The sequence below is a fragment of the Acipenser ruthenus genome, chromosome 22 (assembly GCF_902713425.1).
Source record: "Acipenser ruthenus chromosome 22, fAciRut3.2 maternal haplotype, whole genome shotgun sequence".
In the NCBI taxonomy this organism is placed as follows: domain Eukaryota; kingdom Metazoa; phylum Chordata; class Actinopteri; order Acipenseriformes; family Acipenseridae; genus Acipenser; species Acipenser ruthenus.
In genome coordinates this window covers 24,814,674-24,831,451 of record NC_081210.1, presented here as the reverse complement: position 1 = coordinate 24,831,451, position 16,778 = coordinate 24,814,674, and the positions used below count along the sequence as shown (strand labels likewise).

The window sequence follows — 16,778 nt, the reverse complement described above, 5'->3', positions numbered from 1 at the left end:
ATTCTCCTCACAATACTTCTACACCTCTGATGAGGAGGAGGCAGTAATGATGAACTTCAGATACTCATTTACTCAGCTTTCTAATTTCAATCCACTGCTAATCTAGACCAACAAAACCAAGGCAGATTTTTTTTATTGATTAGATAAGAACATTTAGTATGTTGGTTATTTCCTTTTTTTTATTTGTACTTTGAACCCACAACAGTCTATGTTGTTTGTATACAGCAAGTCTACTGATTTTGTAGGAAAGGACTCACCAGCAGTTTTTAAACAAAATATGATCTCCAAAGCACTTCAATTAGACAATGGTGAGCCATTAACTATTCTATCATCAGCAGAATGTTGGTTTTATATGAAAAATTAATGATGGTTAAATGGAACTGAAATAGGTTGTTAATATTTCATCTATTTCAGGTGTCCTTTAAAATTTCACTGTTGGTTTGGATTTGAATGCAGTGTCGTTTCTGCCTTTCTTCTAAGCAGAAAGTGAAAAATGCCACCAGCATATGAGCTTCAGCAGAATATTAAGGCATTAGCCTTTCACTCAGACAGCCATCATTCACACCGATTGCTGGTAATATGGTTCAGATCTCATTACTTTCTTACTAAGTGAAAGCGTGGCTCACTGCTGTAAAAGGGGACATTTACCATAGAAAGGTGCAAAATGAAAAAAGTGTAAATTAATTTACACTAGATGAATAATCTGGAGTTACAAGTGTAAAAACGTAAAAGCAAAACACTGAGTTTGGTCAAGCGTAGCTGAAACAGGAAACACATGTGCTGTTGTCGTTTTCCTGGTGATGAATGGACCTGCTTCAGCAGGACAGCATGGTGAGTAATTAACACTGAATGCTGAGATTTTGAATTACGTGCCTTTGGTGGAATCAACCTGCTGTACAATGCATGTGCAGAATTCAATCCAAGAAACCTGCATTTTTTTTTTCTTTTCAGGAGCAGTAATTGAGCTTTCTCTTGTATATAACTATGAGTACTACAGATTCCATTTTTCTTTTTCGCCATTATTAACATTTGCCCTCCCCCATTGTTGCATGTAAATTGAAATGTTCTCCCTGGGTTGTAAATCTGATGCTTTTGTGTACTTGTTTCTCACATTTTTATCTCAAAAGCACATCTCCTACTGAAACTTATTAACTAATGAATAAATAATGTGAATGGATTGTTATACTGCTGGTCAGCATATTCATAAAACAATCTAATGGATTATTAAAACAACAACAAGTGTGGCACTGGTACAGTATTTATACAAATATTACTGTACATTACATTCTAGAAATGTGTGCTTTTGGGCAAACAAATACATTCTATAATCAAGTCCCATTTTAACTGGAGTGCACTGAAAATATACATGTGTGCCCCATAAAAGAGTTCTATGGATGACCCTGGAATTCTACGGAGTGACAGGAATTCTAACAAGTTTACATCCGTGACAGAGCAAGCCACTGAACTGTAGCCATAAACAAACCACATGCAACATTCCTGCAGCTTGCTAATGACACAGAGCTACATTTAAAAAAGAAACAACAATTTTATAGTGACTGTGCTGCTCTCCACACGGCACACACCATGACTGTGTGCAAATAAGGAACAAATGAAACATCATTTTACGGAGATAGCTTCTGAAAGGCTATTCATTGCAGTGTTAGCGAGTACGTGCCTGCCTGTTTCGCAGTTTTATCAGCCCTTTAATTGTAAAATAAGGGTGCTTTTTAAACCAAACCACTCTCTAAAATTATTTTTCAAGAGCCATCCTCTATTTGCTGTGTAAAACAAAGAAAGACATTTGTTTCTTTCAACCTCCCTCTCCTTCAAATAGACTGACATTGGATCGCAGCTGTCTTTTCCTTTAGATTACCAGAATTTGTGCTTAAGCATTATTTACTTCTTGACAAATTATGACTGAAGTGGTTTTATATTAATATACATGAATGGCCTCCACCATTATATTCACAGAAGATCAAATTCATGAATACCCAACGCATTCACCAGTGGACTAAATCATAATTTCAAATGGGAAGAAAAGACAATTGTATATTTCTATTTGTGGTAAATATCTTGAAAAAAAACCTGTATTAAATCATACATTTAAGTGACCTTTTTACTGTGGGGATACATTTCTCCTTCAAGTAAGATTCATTTAAGCAAAGCACTGCTATGTTAATGAGATGTGCAGTTCTATAGATCAATTTATTTTATCTGCAGTGCCAATGAAGCACAACCTACATTTAAACCACAGATCTTCAATGGGACAAATGTTCAAACGGAATCTAGTCGAGTGACTAATGGCACGGCTAATTCCTCAAGTGCTTAATTACGCCGTTTAATTATTTCATCAAAATGGAAAAATGTCAATTCAGCACTAATTAAACATAATTTCTGGCCATGCCTACAGTTTACGTTTTATATTTTCTGCAACATATTTGAACATAATTTTTAGCACAATATAAAACAGTGCCATATTCATAAAACATGCTATTTAATGCATTGGACTTTAATGCAAATACACTAGCACGCTAAAGCTTTATGAATGTGTTGCATTGTCTTTGTAAATGTAATTAAATAATATTAAAAGGGTTAGAAGCTGCAATAAACTCTACTAATACTAACCAGCTCAAGCATTAAAAGGAAAGTAATTATATGGTCCACTTCCTGATTAGTAAGATTTTTCAGTATTTTTTAATTGTTCACTTCCAACGAAAGTGATTAAGAAATGATTAAGATGTATGTTTTACTGCTGTATTTTTGACTGGTGTTTTGTGCTCACAGGATAAAGAGTCTCCAGGATTCCCATGTTGCAAATGGAACCGGAACAGAACACAGAGTGCGCAGTGTGACTTGGGCTGGAGAAGCAGCCAGAGCAAATTAGAAAGCTTTGATCGATTACTGCTGGGAGGCTCTGATACTGCAGATAATTAAAATCAATTCCTGGATGAAATTAGCAGTGAACTCCCCTAATCCCCAACTTCCCAGGCCTGCAAGCAAGATACAGTCAGGGCTTCAGTGCATATATTACCACATTTCAGATAACTGTGGAAAAATCCATCGGACAACGTTTATAAGCTTTTTCTTTGTGATTTATCAGCTTTACAGAGACACATCCTATAATGATGTACTTAATTCTTACCAACATACTTTATGCTATTTTCAGTATTCTGACATTTAGTGGCAGTAATTTATTACCAGAATATAATAATACATTATATATAAGATTAAATCACACATTTATTTTACAAATACAGATATCCACGACGCTTAACCTAAAACAGTGTTATTGTCTGCTTTTAAATTAGATACTTTAAATAGTCTTCTTAAAAACAGAATTACAATGTCTTTTTTAAAATTAAAGTCAAAACCAAGATTTCTGATTGATACTTTGTATGGAACTTTCTGTGGATGATATCGTTCAACAACACTAATGGAAAAGATATTTGAATAAAATCAGACATTGCATTATCTAAAAATTCACTTTAGATACACATTGTTTCTTGTACATGGTCTCTTTGGATGGTATGGCGAGGTGAGAATGAGAGCTATTTACTCAAGACACTAAATTGAGACAGCTTCGCCACAATGCCTGCAGGACAAGTGCAGCTCACAGTTTAGAATGATTTCCACCTCAGTTAGTTCTGTGAGGACTCTAAAGGCTTATCAAGCAGGAGACCAGTGAATTACTCACCGACCATCAAGCAGCCCCCAGCTATAAAACTGCAACTGGGCTGGGACTGAATAGCAAACAAAGATGTCTGTTTTTAAGCAATAAAGTAGGTCTATAGGTAACAATGCTATAGACCATGGGTGGACAACCCTGCTCCTGGAGAGCCACAGTCCTGCAGGTTTTCAGGCCATCTTTAAATTATCAGTGGCTAAAGCCCTGGACATTTTTTTAGTGTTGACCAATTATGAAAATAATTGGTTCAATTAAGTAATTGAGAGCTCAGGTGGAACGAAAAACCAAAAGACCCTGCGGCTAGCCAGGACCAGGGTTGGCCACCACTGCTATAGACTGTGCCATTGTTCCATAAGCAAAAATTTACAAGCACCAAAATAAAAATAAAAAACACACAAAAAGGGAAAGTGCACTACCCTGAAGAAAAAAAAAAAAGTATATTCTTAGGTATGCAAGCATTCCAGAATGGAATAAGAGATCCATAAATGAATCCTGAACTGAAAATGAAAGTGTGCCCTCCTGCTGGCTTGAATGCACACAGCAACTCCCACGCCACTGTACACACAATCGCACATCTTCTTGCCTTGAAGGCAGAAAAGGCCCATGTGGGAGCTTCCCCTGTCTGTGCCTGAGGACCCCATTGCTCAGGAATTGAGGTAGTCGAGTTGTGCTGGTTTTTTTTTTCATTAGGATTGGAGCTGGGGGCTGGGGATGGAGTGTGAAAGCCCCAGCTGCATGGCTGCTGGGATCAAGGCTAAACTCAATACATCCCCAGCTCAATATTGCCTGAACGCACGTATCCGCTTCCAAAGAGACAACAGAGACCAGACCTCCCCGACTTCAGCATCACCTAAAAGCTCAGTGCTGAGAAACTGCAGTCGTGCCATGTTGAACGCACTATAAAATAAACACACTAAAACCCACTGCAGATATTTTCAGCTTTCTACTGTATCGTATGTACAATTTACACTGTATTATATACAGTAAGTGCATGAGCAGTACCCCCCACCCCCACCCCCACCCCCACCCCCTTACTTACCTTACTTATTCATCTGCATTTGAAATCATAATAAATGTATTACTAATTATAAGAAGACAATTGATCACTTCATGATTCCAATTTCATAGCGAAACATTAGTAACACAATATATATGGTCAGCAACAGCAGAAAATTGTGAGTTTGATCCTTATCACTAACAAAGAAACAGAATCTTAATTGTAATAAAATATATGCCTGCCTTGCTATTTCCTGTGATCTAATACCTGCAGTAATGCTGGAGAGCGAATATCTGATCAAACATATCTGATCTCTGGGCTGTCAGTCATAATATTTCCTGATTAAGCAAAAAACGCATGATATGATTTCCGTATAATTTGTTTTGTGTTCGATACACTGGAGGGTAGAAGGACAGGGCGTCTCCTCGGAGGATTCCTGTATTGATGTGATCATATGGGTGAACACATCTTGTGTGCGAACCATAGATTACAGGCCAACGACTAGCAGCTGTCTGCAGTGCTGAAAGGGCCCATCTGAATCTCCTCAAGACAGGAACAAGATGCAGGTTATAAGTACTATGCAATAAACAAAATGCATGCAATGCACACTTGTACATTCCATACTAAAAACATTATATTTGGGTATTTTATTTAAAAAAAAAAAAAAAAAAAAATGTACCCAGAATAGTTTGAATATTTATGGCTGGTTCCATAATTTCTGAAATAAAACATAAAAACTGACAGAAAAATATAAAATTAACAGGCTGATCTACATACATTTTTTTTTTAAACGCATGTTTATCCCATACATTAAGGTATGTGGAAAGGGGATTACTGTAATGCGATGCAGTTATTTTGAGCTGGTAATGCTTTCATCTCCTCCTTGTCTCCTCTGCTAACTTCATAGATCCATAATGCTGGGACAGCTTAGCTATTCAAGGAAAAGTTTTTAAATATCTCAAACATACCGTTTATCTATCTAGGCCCAAGCGAAAGTATTAAGTCTCCTGCATCTACTGTAGCACAGCAGGTTTTGTACCGAATAATTCAGCACGTAACAATTGCAAAGCCCGGGGCTACGTCTCATTAGGATCTTGTCCTGCGAGTGCTGAGCTCAGTGCTCAGGACTCATTAACACCAGCGACGTGACTTTCAGGTGTTCTCAAACATCTTACATTCCACCCACTCCAAAGAATGGGAGAAGTGTCCTTGATTTAGTGCATAAATGAGACATATCAATGCTCTGCACAGTCTTGGTTAAAGGGGGTGGGGATTGCTGTGTCAGCATGCCAGCTGTATAAATAAGGGGGGGGGGTAAAAGGTAGGTTTATTCCACTTAGCAGTTTTGGTTGCCTTTTTCAAGGGTAGCGTAGAAGTAAGAATGAGCACCATTAGTTGCAAGTCGACGTTTGATACAGGGGTAGATGCAGACCGTGATTAACATGCAATGCCCTGTCCATTCTCATTGTTTTCGAAACTATAAAAATAATTAAGGACTACTGACTGAAGTGTGCTCAGCAACGGCTCTGGTTGGGAATAGCTCCAGTAAATGTGTACAATGAAAACTGCATGTGTACAATGAAGAATGCATACTGTATTGCGTCAAAATACAGTCTATACAGCTCCAGGGAAAGACACGCAAAAGTAATACAGGAATCTCAATTTAATGAACCCGAAACTCTGATCACTGTAATTTCATAAAGAATTCCCTGATGAAATCGCACCATTGTTATTCTAATTCTAGGGTAAAGGCCAAGTGGCACCTGAAGGGCACATCAACCTTTCTGTCAAAGCAAATGGCTGTTTCAGAAAATAATTGTCAAAGACAGACCCTGTGAGATCACATACAGACTCCTCCTTTGTCACTCGGCAATAGAAACAGGTGGCTCCCATATGCAGAATGTTTAAAAAGGAGGAGATGCAGGTCTACAATTGAAAACGACTATTTAAAAGCTTAAGTGCTAATGGCATGACCTTCACAGCAATGTTTTCTGCCATGTAGGTCTGATATTCCTATCATGGAAACAAGCACATCATGTTAACACCACTGTGCTTTTATTTCAATGTATTTCTTATGTATTTGCTCATTCCTCGAAAAAGGAAAAGAAAAACAGCCACTGTTAAGGGGGTCGTTTCTTTAATATTTCCAGGGATCAAATCTTCTTAAAATCTATAATTCAAGCTGTTTACTGATGGGTAATCGAAAAATGGACTTTTTACCTTTAAATTTCATTTAACAGCTCTGACACTGTGTTGCTTTAGGTGTGATAATCTGGATTCAGCCCTTAAGAGATGAGAGCTCCATCTGCATCAGCCCACTGCAGTTGGATTTCATCTATTAATAGTTGCCAATACATACTTAGTCACAGCTAGGAGTTGGGAAGCTACATAAGCTTGCCGCAGACAGCCAGATGGCCACAGATCATATTTCAGTTGTCTTTGGGCCAAAAACCTTCCGTTCTACTTTCAAGTGCTGCAGATTTTACAATATAGGCAGCACGTGTCCAACAGTGCCGACCTCGAAAGTGTGTTGGGCATTCTTGCGATGGAGATTAACACCTTCTGCTCTGGTATTGGTTTGATGTTGCACTGCTCCAGTCAAATGCATAATCATTACTGTACAAAAGTACGTTCTGTTCTGAAGCTAAAATACATTTTGTCAAAGTGAACTCTTCTATCTACTCTTTATCCAGAAGCTTGTCAGTGTCTGGGCCTCTAGTTTTTACAGGACACCTGTAATTAGTCTCCTTGTGCTAGATACTACTTAGTTTAAACTATTGTAGGAACTTGGCTGCCCAGTTCAAACATTACCCTAGTTTCAGGTTATGTAAGTGTCAGCAAGTTTCTGTGCATCAACAGGATCAACAGCATTCAGAGTGTGAGATATTACTGTCCTATTGTTCCCCAAACTGTGGCACCAGGGACTCAGCAGATGGATAGGCCTAATATTAATCCAGCTGAGGCCCGTCACACACAGACAGAACAAAGGCTACAAATCACTGACAAGAGCAATGTTTCCTCCAACGCTTCAGTCCCGTGGCATCATTTTCAATTGTAACAGAAAAATAAAAACCCGGAACCAAATTAACGAAAAAAAAATAAATAAATAAATTTAAGAGAGTTACGTAATTGCTTTCATCTTTTTCCCGTAACCACAATTGATTACTTTCCTACCTTTTGGTAACAAGATGGGCTGTATTCCAAATTCCGTTCAAAAAGTCACACACCAAAAAAATCTGTGCTAGAAATAAAAATTGTTCTGGGTTTTTGGACAGTAAATATGTGGGGTTGTCTGCTATAGCAAAGAATCACATTATCTCTGCCAGAAAGAATCATACAGAATAATTAGATCAAATCACATTCACTGTCTGTATTAATTTAAAACATTTTTTTAATTATTTTGAATGCACTCTTCCCAGTCCTTCCATGAAGTCGTACTTAGAATATACAGTATAATGTCAAATGAATTCTGCAGCTGAATAATATACTGTATAACGTAGACCTCAGGAAAATATCCAAACCACCTCAGGTGTTCTGCTGCTGAGTAAATTAGTCGAATCGTGCACCCTGAGAAAACATGTACAGAGCAATCAGATGGACATCTGTCCAGGCGTCATATGCATGCTAATGTGTTTACAGTAGGATGAGCTTGATGTGTCATTAGTGCCCGTGAGACTAGCAGACACCATGGGGAGGAAGACACACACACAGGGCAGACACCCAGATAGCCAGAGGGAAAGATGATGCCCAACTGCTTGGAAGCAAAGGTTGCGAATCATAGAACTTGCTCTGCAGTCCAAGAAGTATAAATGGTGTACTACAATACTTGCCACCACCTCTTCAGACTCAGCTGAAACTGAACCATCCTTTATTGATATTTGTATTAGAGGTATGGTAACAAAGGTTTTAAAAGAACATTATTTAGTTTGGATAACTCACGCCCACACCAAGTTGCTGGTCCAATCAGAAGGCGATATTCAGATTGTCTCCGAAAAGAAAGGGGCTGACAGACAGTGGTTTTAATGGTGAACTGGTTTGCCATAATAAGGGAGCTTACTGTAAAATCATTCACTCCCCATTGTTGATGCACTGCAGCTTTTACTTTGAATCCTATTTGTATGGTCCCCAGTGTGTTCATCCACAAGGACTGGTTCTTTTCTACAGTAGTTAAGTCTAGTTTTCCTTAGCACAACCTCATATTTCAAAATCAAGTGGCTTCTTCTCAATTTAGAAAGAACACATTTTTTCCCCAATAAGGTGTATTTATTTTAGAAAGTGCCGAAGAGACAATCCATTTGTCTTGTATCAATAAGATTTTGTTACATTGATTCACAGAGTCTCTAACAAGTGCAGCTGAACATAACTTATTGGTTTTACTATTTTGACCTATGACCTTTTCGACCAGTCACTGTTTTATGCCTGGAATTTACGAGCGCCCATCTATCAATCTCGCCCTGGGAACGATTTATGAGTTTATTGTTCACAAACAAAAATTCATCAAGAGCTTGGCCTGTGAGACGACAGCAGCCTGTCTGACCGGGGAGCAGATTAATGTTCGTGCCAAATGCTGGATGCCCTAATGGGCACGAGTTTGAATTCCAGTCACGCCTTTCATCAAAAGTGGGGAGGGGTGTGTGTGTGTGTGACTGGTTTATTTTAAACTAAAACTTATGATTGATCAGACTATTGCATACAAACATACTGTATTATTCTATCAGTCATTGAAATAAAATGATTTGCTATAAACAACTACATAAAATCGAATTTCATTATTATGAGCACTGAAGGTAAAATTGTGCTAATGGAGAGTTGATCCAAACTAAATGGGATACTCAGTATGCTATCTGAACACTGTACTTTAACCATGTACAGTAGCTTGGGCAATCTATTTTTTGTTTTGTATTTTTTTATTCACGCTATTTGAATGCGTATAAAGCAATCCAACACGTATCCAATTATGTTTTGTGCTTCTTTATCATTGTCCCCTTCCACCCCCCCCCTTCAAGTAGAGAATCTCTGCTTCAAGTGCGTCCTCAGTTTTTAGTTTCACTGCGGAAGTCTCTCCGACACGTCGTAGTCACTCTGACCTTGAACAGTTTTAAAACTGGTTCCCAAAGGACACATTCAGTAAACACTCACCCTGACACCTGGGGACCGCTTCTTGGTTTTAAAAGAAAGAAGCACAAACATGACATGTCAAGGGTGTTTTTTTTTTTGTTCTGTTGTAAAAAGAAAGAATTCTTCCATAAAACATTAAAATACAACGGCTACTGTTCAAACAGCACAACATGTAACTTGACAATCAGCATAAAACAGCTACAGTACAGAAACCAAAACAAATGTAAAAAGTCATGTAAAAAGGTCAGGTCAGGCATTAGACTGAAGTGTGGAAAGAAAAGGCTAAAGAACCCTAACAAGCATCATAGCAAACCCATTGGGAACAGCAACACAAAAAAAGAAAAGAACATCACCTTTACCAGGTTCCAGGGGCGGACAAACCCACAAGCTCAACTGAGACATAGATGCTGAGGCTCTGACCTTTGTGTTGCTGTGTGTAATCTGCTTCATGGGTCAATCTACAAAAGAAAGACCTCAGATTTAACGTCCTTTGAGTGGCCATTGCATCTGCTATGCAAATAGCCAAGGCTTTCAATTATTCCATTTTATTACCTCAGCAGTGTGGAGTAGTGGTTAGGGCTCTGGTCTCTTGACCGGAGGGTCGTGGGTTCAATCCCTGGTTGGGGATACTGCTGCTGTACCCTTCAGCAAGGTACTTTACCTAGATTGCTCCAGTAAAAACCCAACTGTATAAATGGGCAATTGTATGTAATAATGTGTAAAAAATAATGTAATTGTACGTAAAAATAATGTGATATCTTGTAACAATTGTAAGTCGCCCTGGATAAGGGCGTCTGCTAAGAAATAAATAATAATAATAATTAACATTAGCAATGTTATCACCCCTCCCTTAATGTTGTGCTGAAAAAGCAAAAAGATATGGGTACAGTAATAATGTTTAAGGGTGTATTTTACAGCACATGGAATAACTTTCCCCTTCCACCATTCTTTTTAATAAGCACACAACATGATAATGAAAAGTAATGCATTTCTGTGGAATATTTAAAACATCCTACAATACTCATGTAATCTCGAGCGATCTACTTTAATAAAATGCCTTACAATTGTAGTGCTTCTTCACTGGTTCCTACAGTCGTCTCATCCCCTGAAAGCCTTGTTTCTAATTACCTTTAGTAAAAATGCATGGAGCCTGTGATAGCACCAGCATACCCTAAAGGCTTGGTTTTAAAGCATGTGGTTATTGCCAGCATCAAGCTGCATTTATTTCACTGGCCACACGTGCCAATTTGTAGCAGACTTTAGCATTAAAATGCAATTTTGAATTTATTCTAGATATTAGTGGACAGGGCCCCTGAAGGCAAATCGGTCACATTAGGAAGCTTTCTTCTTTGTCGTTTTTAAAACTGATAATTTATATACCGTATTATAGTTTTTCTGCCACTCAATTACCCAAAACCCAATTATCCAAAGTTTATTTCTCCATAAAATATATTCAAGGCAGCCTCACGTACCACAAGCATAATGTTATCAGAAAATATGTATGTCTTTAAGGGAAGTTATTCAGATACTGCCTTGTAGTCACCAAAAATACATCTTTCATCATTCAGTCATCAGAAGCTGTAAGAGAAGACAGGTACTTCCTGCTTTCAGTTTGGTGAAGTCAGGGAGCCTGAAGCACTGAAGAGGACACAGCAGTTCCTCTAGCAGCTGGTGGGTTTTGAATTGGTTTAATTTAATGGAAAGGGTGGTTGGGGTTCTATATGAGAAACTAAACACAGCAAATCACCCCCCAATATATAACGAATGGTCAATACATTGAAACTATTCTCGCGACTTCACAGCACATGCATGCTGTAGTGCTCCAATTACACTGATCAACTATTAGACACATCCTTGTAAAGGAGGAAGAGATTCCTTAGTACACAACTTCACTTTTATTTAAGCCCTTCCAAGAATCTATAATGCTGCATAATTGTATTATTTTAACTGCTTTCTACAGCCCTTGACTATACTGCATAATGGCAAACTACTGTATATACTGCAAATAAATGATTTCCTCTTTAGTATTTCATCTTTCTCTATCAAGACACTCAGTTCAATGCAATTTGCTTCGTGCTGCAATCTCTTTTCAAGGCGCTGCAACATCTGTATTTTTCTATAGCACGTTTGGAGAGATTACTGCACTGTTCAGCAGGAATATAATTATCATCATGTCATTTTGTTAAGCCCATAACTTTAGGCAACATCAATTTGTTTCCTGTACAATACCCTCTAGTCCTATAACCGATGGTATTTAATGCTCTAAAAATTCACAAGGTGGAACGCTTGCCAAGCGATTAAAAAAAGGGGGGTTGGGGGGTAAAGACACGCTAGCAGCACCTTTTTTTAACCAAGGGTCTAATTAAAATGTGGTTCCATGAGTCTTGCAAGGAAATCATGAATTCTCAGTAGGCTTGCACATCGCTTGTAGCCTTGTCTATTTTTCATGTTTTATCACACTGAACAGGGATGCTGATTTTACTTATTCTGGGTGACTACCTAACCTACTCTAACACCTTCAGCACATTACAGATCTATAACTCTCTAGACCATGGCTGCTGATCTCTCTTTGTGGGTGGGTGCTAAGGTCCGTTTGAAATTTGGTGATTCGACGGCTTAAAAAAAAAAAAGTTTCTGAAATCTTCATCCACATTGAACTGGCTTTAACCACAGTGATTAATATTGAATTAAAAAGCAGTGCAGAACATTAAGTCAGAGGGGAGCATTAATCCCTGCTGTCTGCCATGCGGTGTGCTTGTGATTGTGTTTAGGGTATGTTTAGTTCCCCACTCTGATTTACAGTGTTTTAATTTGCAGCACTTTCTGCAAATGATGCCAATGAAAAATAGGCCTGTATGAGGCAAATGACAAATATGGAAAAAATGGTGTAATAAAACATTTGGCAGGGCTGTTTTTAACCAATAATCCGGAACATAAAACAGCTCCCAAATGGCAATATAAATGTTTTAATACCTCCTAATAACCAGACAACACAGCTTTCATATTGTCTGGGGATGCTACAATACCCAACTGGCAACCCAGGTCCCTAATCACTGCCTCGCAGTGGAATGTGAGCATACAACCTTGAACAAGCATCAGGAGGTAGAGTACCGTTCTCTCCATTACTGCTGCATTTCATTTCCATAAATAAATTCCACCGTGTGCTCTAAATCATACATCATCAATCCCTGTGTCCCACCTGCAAAGAACAGGAATGCCATCAAACCTTTAGAAAAGAAGGATTACCATTCTTTTCTAATTATTTTCCCTCACTGTCAACTTCTGTTCCGTTTTGACCCCCATAGATCAGAATAGATTCATTTCAACATCACGCATTGGGTACGCAGGGCTGAAGTCTCATTTCACATTATTATGACTGCGTTTAGGGGCAGGCAGCCTTGGCTCTCCTCTGCCCATTCCATTAAAGGAGCTTGTTCCAACCAGTTCCTTCATTATTTAATTCGCCATGCTGAAGATTAGCAATGGCATGGACTGAGATTACCAAGGTTGCTTCCCCTGGTCTACACCTCCAGCCTTCACTTACTTGTGGCAGGAGATACATGTAACTCGTGATCAAGTTGATACAATGAAATGCATGTAGAGGGTTTTCTGCTGTAGAAACTCTAGATTTGGTGATCGCCCCACGGGAAAGGTCAGGGTGCGGGTGTGCATTTACAAAATCGATCATACATATTAAAAGGGTAGAGTGCCACAGTGTGAGGAACTGCACAGTAGCCGATATGAAGCATATTTGCAGTAGGACTGAGATCTGTTTTGATTGCTACGACTGCGAGGAATCAGGAAGATACCAGCTGTCAGCCAGTAACCAAAAAAGAGAGAAAAATCCACTGATGGGTAGGCATTCTTTGTTTAATCTTGCATTATAAAATATTACTGGCTAGGTCAACTGAGATGCAGTGGTACTGCAAATTGTATTTCAATCTATATCCTGGTTACCCCTTTAAATCACCTTGACGTCATGTCGGCCTCTGACAGATGCAAATCTAAATGCAGTACATTTTTAATACTATATGAAAACAAGCTCCTTCCTTCCAAGTTAATGGTGAAGGAAGCCTTGGTGGGATTCATAATTTAAGAGGACACAGCAAAGCCCTGGTTGTAAACCTAATGTTCTCCTTGGATTTGGGGCTTGGAGTGGCCTAATGCCTTCAAGGGAAATGTTATATATTCAGGACTAATAATATCCAGCTGCCAAAAGCTTTCCCCTTGCATTTGGAATACATATTTCATTGGAGCTTTGCGTGCCCTTACTACCCTCTAAATATCGGATAGTCACAAAAAAGAAAACAAGCAAAGGGAGATAAAATAGTGTATTAAAACTGTCTAAAAAATGCGTGAGTAAGTAAATTAAGAGTTTTTGAAAAATAAGTGTGGAAAGCCTGTCTATGTGAGAGCAGATCTGTTACATTTCCCTGACTCAGGTCATGTATAAACAAGAGCTTTGTACTGCTGGCAACTGTGTTTTTCAATTTGTAAACTGGCAATCTGAAAGGAGTTTTCAGATAGCAGGCACTAGCTCTTTCAGTCCATGATAAGAGGTAAGGACAAGCTCCATACACCAGCAACCTGCTCTCCAACGGACCCCCTTGCTGGCCTTAATCTAAGGGTCTGAAGACAATTTCAAAAGAATCAGGACAGCCACCACCCATCCACAGTGTTTCATCAACATGCCTATGTCACCTCAAGGTGGCTCATCAGTGGTCTATTTATTTGGCCAACCAACTATCCTTCATCCCACATCCCTTGCAATCCTCCTCGTCTAGGTCCTATCTGTTGTCTCCTGGAATTCCTTGATGACCTGCTCCTACTTTACTAGACAGACATGAATTCTGCTATATATCATGCTGAGATATGTACGAGACAGAACGTCATCAAACTACTCCTCCGATTCAAGTCTGTCCCTGTCTCTCTGGGTCTCACCTAGCTGTCTAGCTCTGAATATTTTCACACTTATCTTCAAGTAATTCAACACATTTCTATTTAACAATGTACTTACAATTTAAAATAATGGGAATGGATTCACAGCCTTTCAAATGGAATCCAAGAAGATACCTATTGTAACAGCTTATCTGTTTTGTGTGGATTTCATAGATATAAGCCCTAGTGGTAATTTTAAAACATTGTCCACAAATTCATAAAACATCTAATCCATTGAAATCCACATTGATTTGCGACCATTATGGGAAAGCATGTTCCAATTAAAATGACACACAAAAAAGCAAGGCATCTGTTAAAAACAGCTGCAATCCAACTGCATTAAATCACTTGGAATCAATACCTACTGAACGTAGTTCAGACTATTCAGATATTCAGCTGCACTGCATCTTGTAATGAATGTCTATGCGGTATGCTAAATCCAATAATATTAAAATGTTCACCGTGCAATGACTCAAATTTCAGCTGGCTCTCTTCCTGAGTAAAGCAATTTCTTCCTTGGTATTGATTTATTTTCATATTTCAAACTAAAATATTTATAGAGAAAATAAAACCATGAAAAGCAGAACTGGGCTTGGTGTTGAACACAGTCCACACCCCACCATAGCAGGGCGTGGCCACACTAATGCTGGCTGTAGTTTGCCTCCGAGTGCATTTCCACAAGCATTCAAGAGTTGATGGCAGATTACATTAAACAGGATGGGGAAGCACCATTTGGTGTCTTGCTTCTGGGAAATGGAAAACACAACATAAATGTGATTTTAGACATCAGGAAGCTAGTGGAAAACCCATTATATAATATACTGCCATTGTACATTCCTGTTCTACTGAAAAGAGCTGCAGTTACAGAGCATTAAATATATGCGATGATGCTGTAGCATTCCTGTATGTCTTGTTGTTACTATTTCTGATTAATGTGTTAAATATGTCTTTCACTGGTAGTAGTGATAATCTAAAAGTGTTTCAGTCAGTCCCTGGTGTGTGAAGGGATCAGCAATGGGTTGCTTTCATAGTATCTTGTCCTGCAATCATGCTTTAGAGGTTTCTACAGACATGTATTCTAACATGTTTGCCATGGATGATGTAATGAACCTCAATAATGGATGAGGCTTTTAAAAATGTGGTTCCTTGCAGTATAGGGGGAATTATCTCAGTGGGTCAGTGGGTGAAACAAGGCTCTTCATGTAAAATGAGGTGATACAGTCTCACAGCTGCCTCAGTCTGCTGTGCAGTCTGGGATTGGAGAAGCATGTATCAATCTCCAGCACTGAGGCTACTACACTAGGGCAACCAGCGGTCACAACACCAGGGGTTATCATTCCTCGGCTGCAGCCCTGCTAGATATCGGTCCACTGAGATACTTGGAAAACACTGCGACACAGCCATAAATCCTGCACCAGCTCCAGCTGAATAGCTGTTATTCCAAATGAATCTCACAGGAATTCACTGTGAATTTGTTGACATTATTTTCAAAATAACTAGACATTTTTCAAGTTATATAGAAAAAGACCATGGCGATACCACTCTACCATTGACTGCTGTAGCTTGTCAGGCTGAGTATACAGTATTGTGTTATAAATAACTGAGAGGAATAATATCATTTTACAGTATAAAACTAGCAATGAACTATTCAAAACAGAATTACTCTGTCATGTACAGTATCTAAACTGTTTCTTGCTATTACAATGGTATTATTCCATTGAAGACCTGCTCTTCAGAAAAGGCCCCACAGTGCAGGTTTGCCAGCACTTGTCCAATATGATGCCCTACTTTCATAATATAGTTACATACAGTGGACATCATAAATATAAAATGCAAATGAACCCCCCCCCCCCCCCCCCCAATCTAATTATCTATGCATTTGCATAATAAATAAAATGTGGTCTGGAATTCCAGCGCATTCAGTCAAGTTACATACTGTAACACCGACAGTATGTAACTTGACACCTTTTAACCAGTGCTTTCAGTTCAAATGGGAAGTTGGCAGTGAGTTGGCAGTGATCTGAACAGTTTGAATACACT

General features: G+C 38.7%; 1 protein-coding gene across 4 annotated transcripts in view; it reads right to left on the bottom strand.

Annotated features, from left to right (window-relative positions):
- The window catches only part of LOC117431611 (serine/threonine-protein phosphatase 2A 55 kDa regulatory subunit B beta isoform), an 85,975-nt gene that overhangs the window by 29,618 nt on the left and 39,579 nt on the right, over positions 1–16,778 (bottom strand). The window contains exon 1 of one of the 4 annotated variants that reach the window (XM_034052724.3): positions 10,154–10,254. The exons of the other annotated variants lie outside the window; for them this stretch is intronic. Coding sequence (XP_033908615.1) covers positions 10,154–10,250 — 97 coding nt within the window. The 5' untranslated portion in view covers positions 10,251–10,254. Of the gene's footprint in view, positions 1–10,153; positions 10,255–16,778 lie in introns of those variants that run through there. 4 annotated transcript variants of the gene reach the window in all.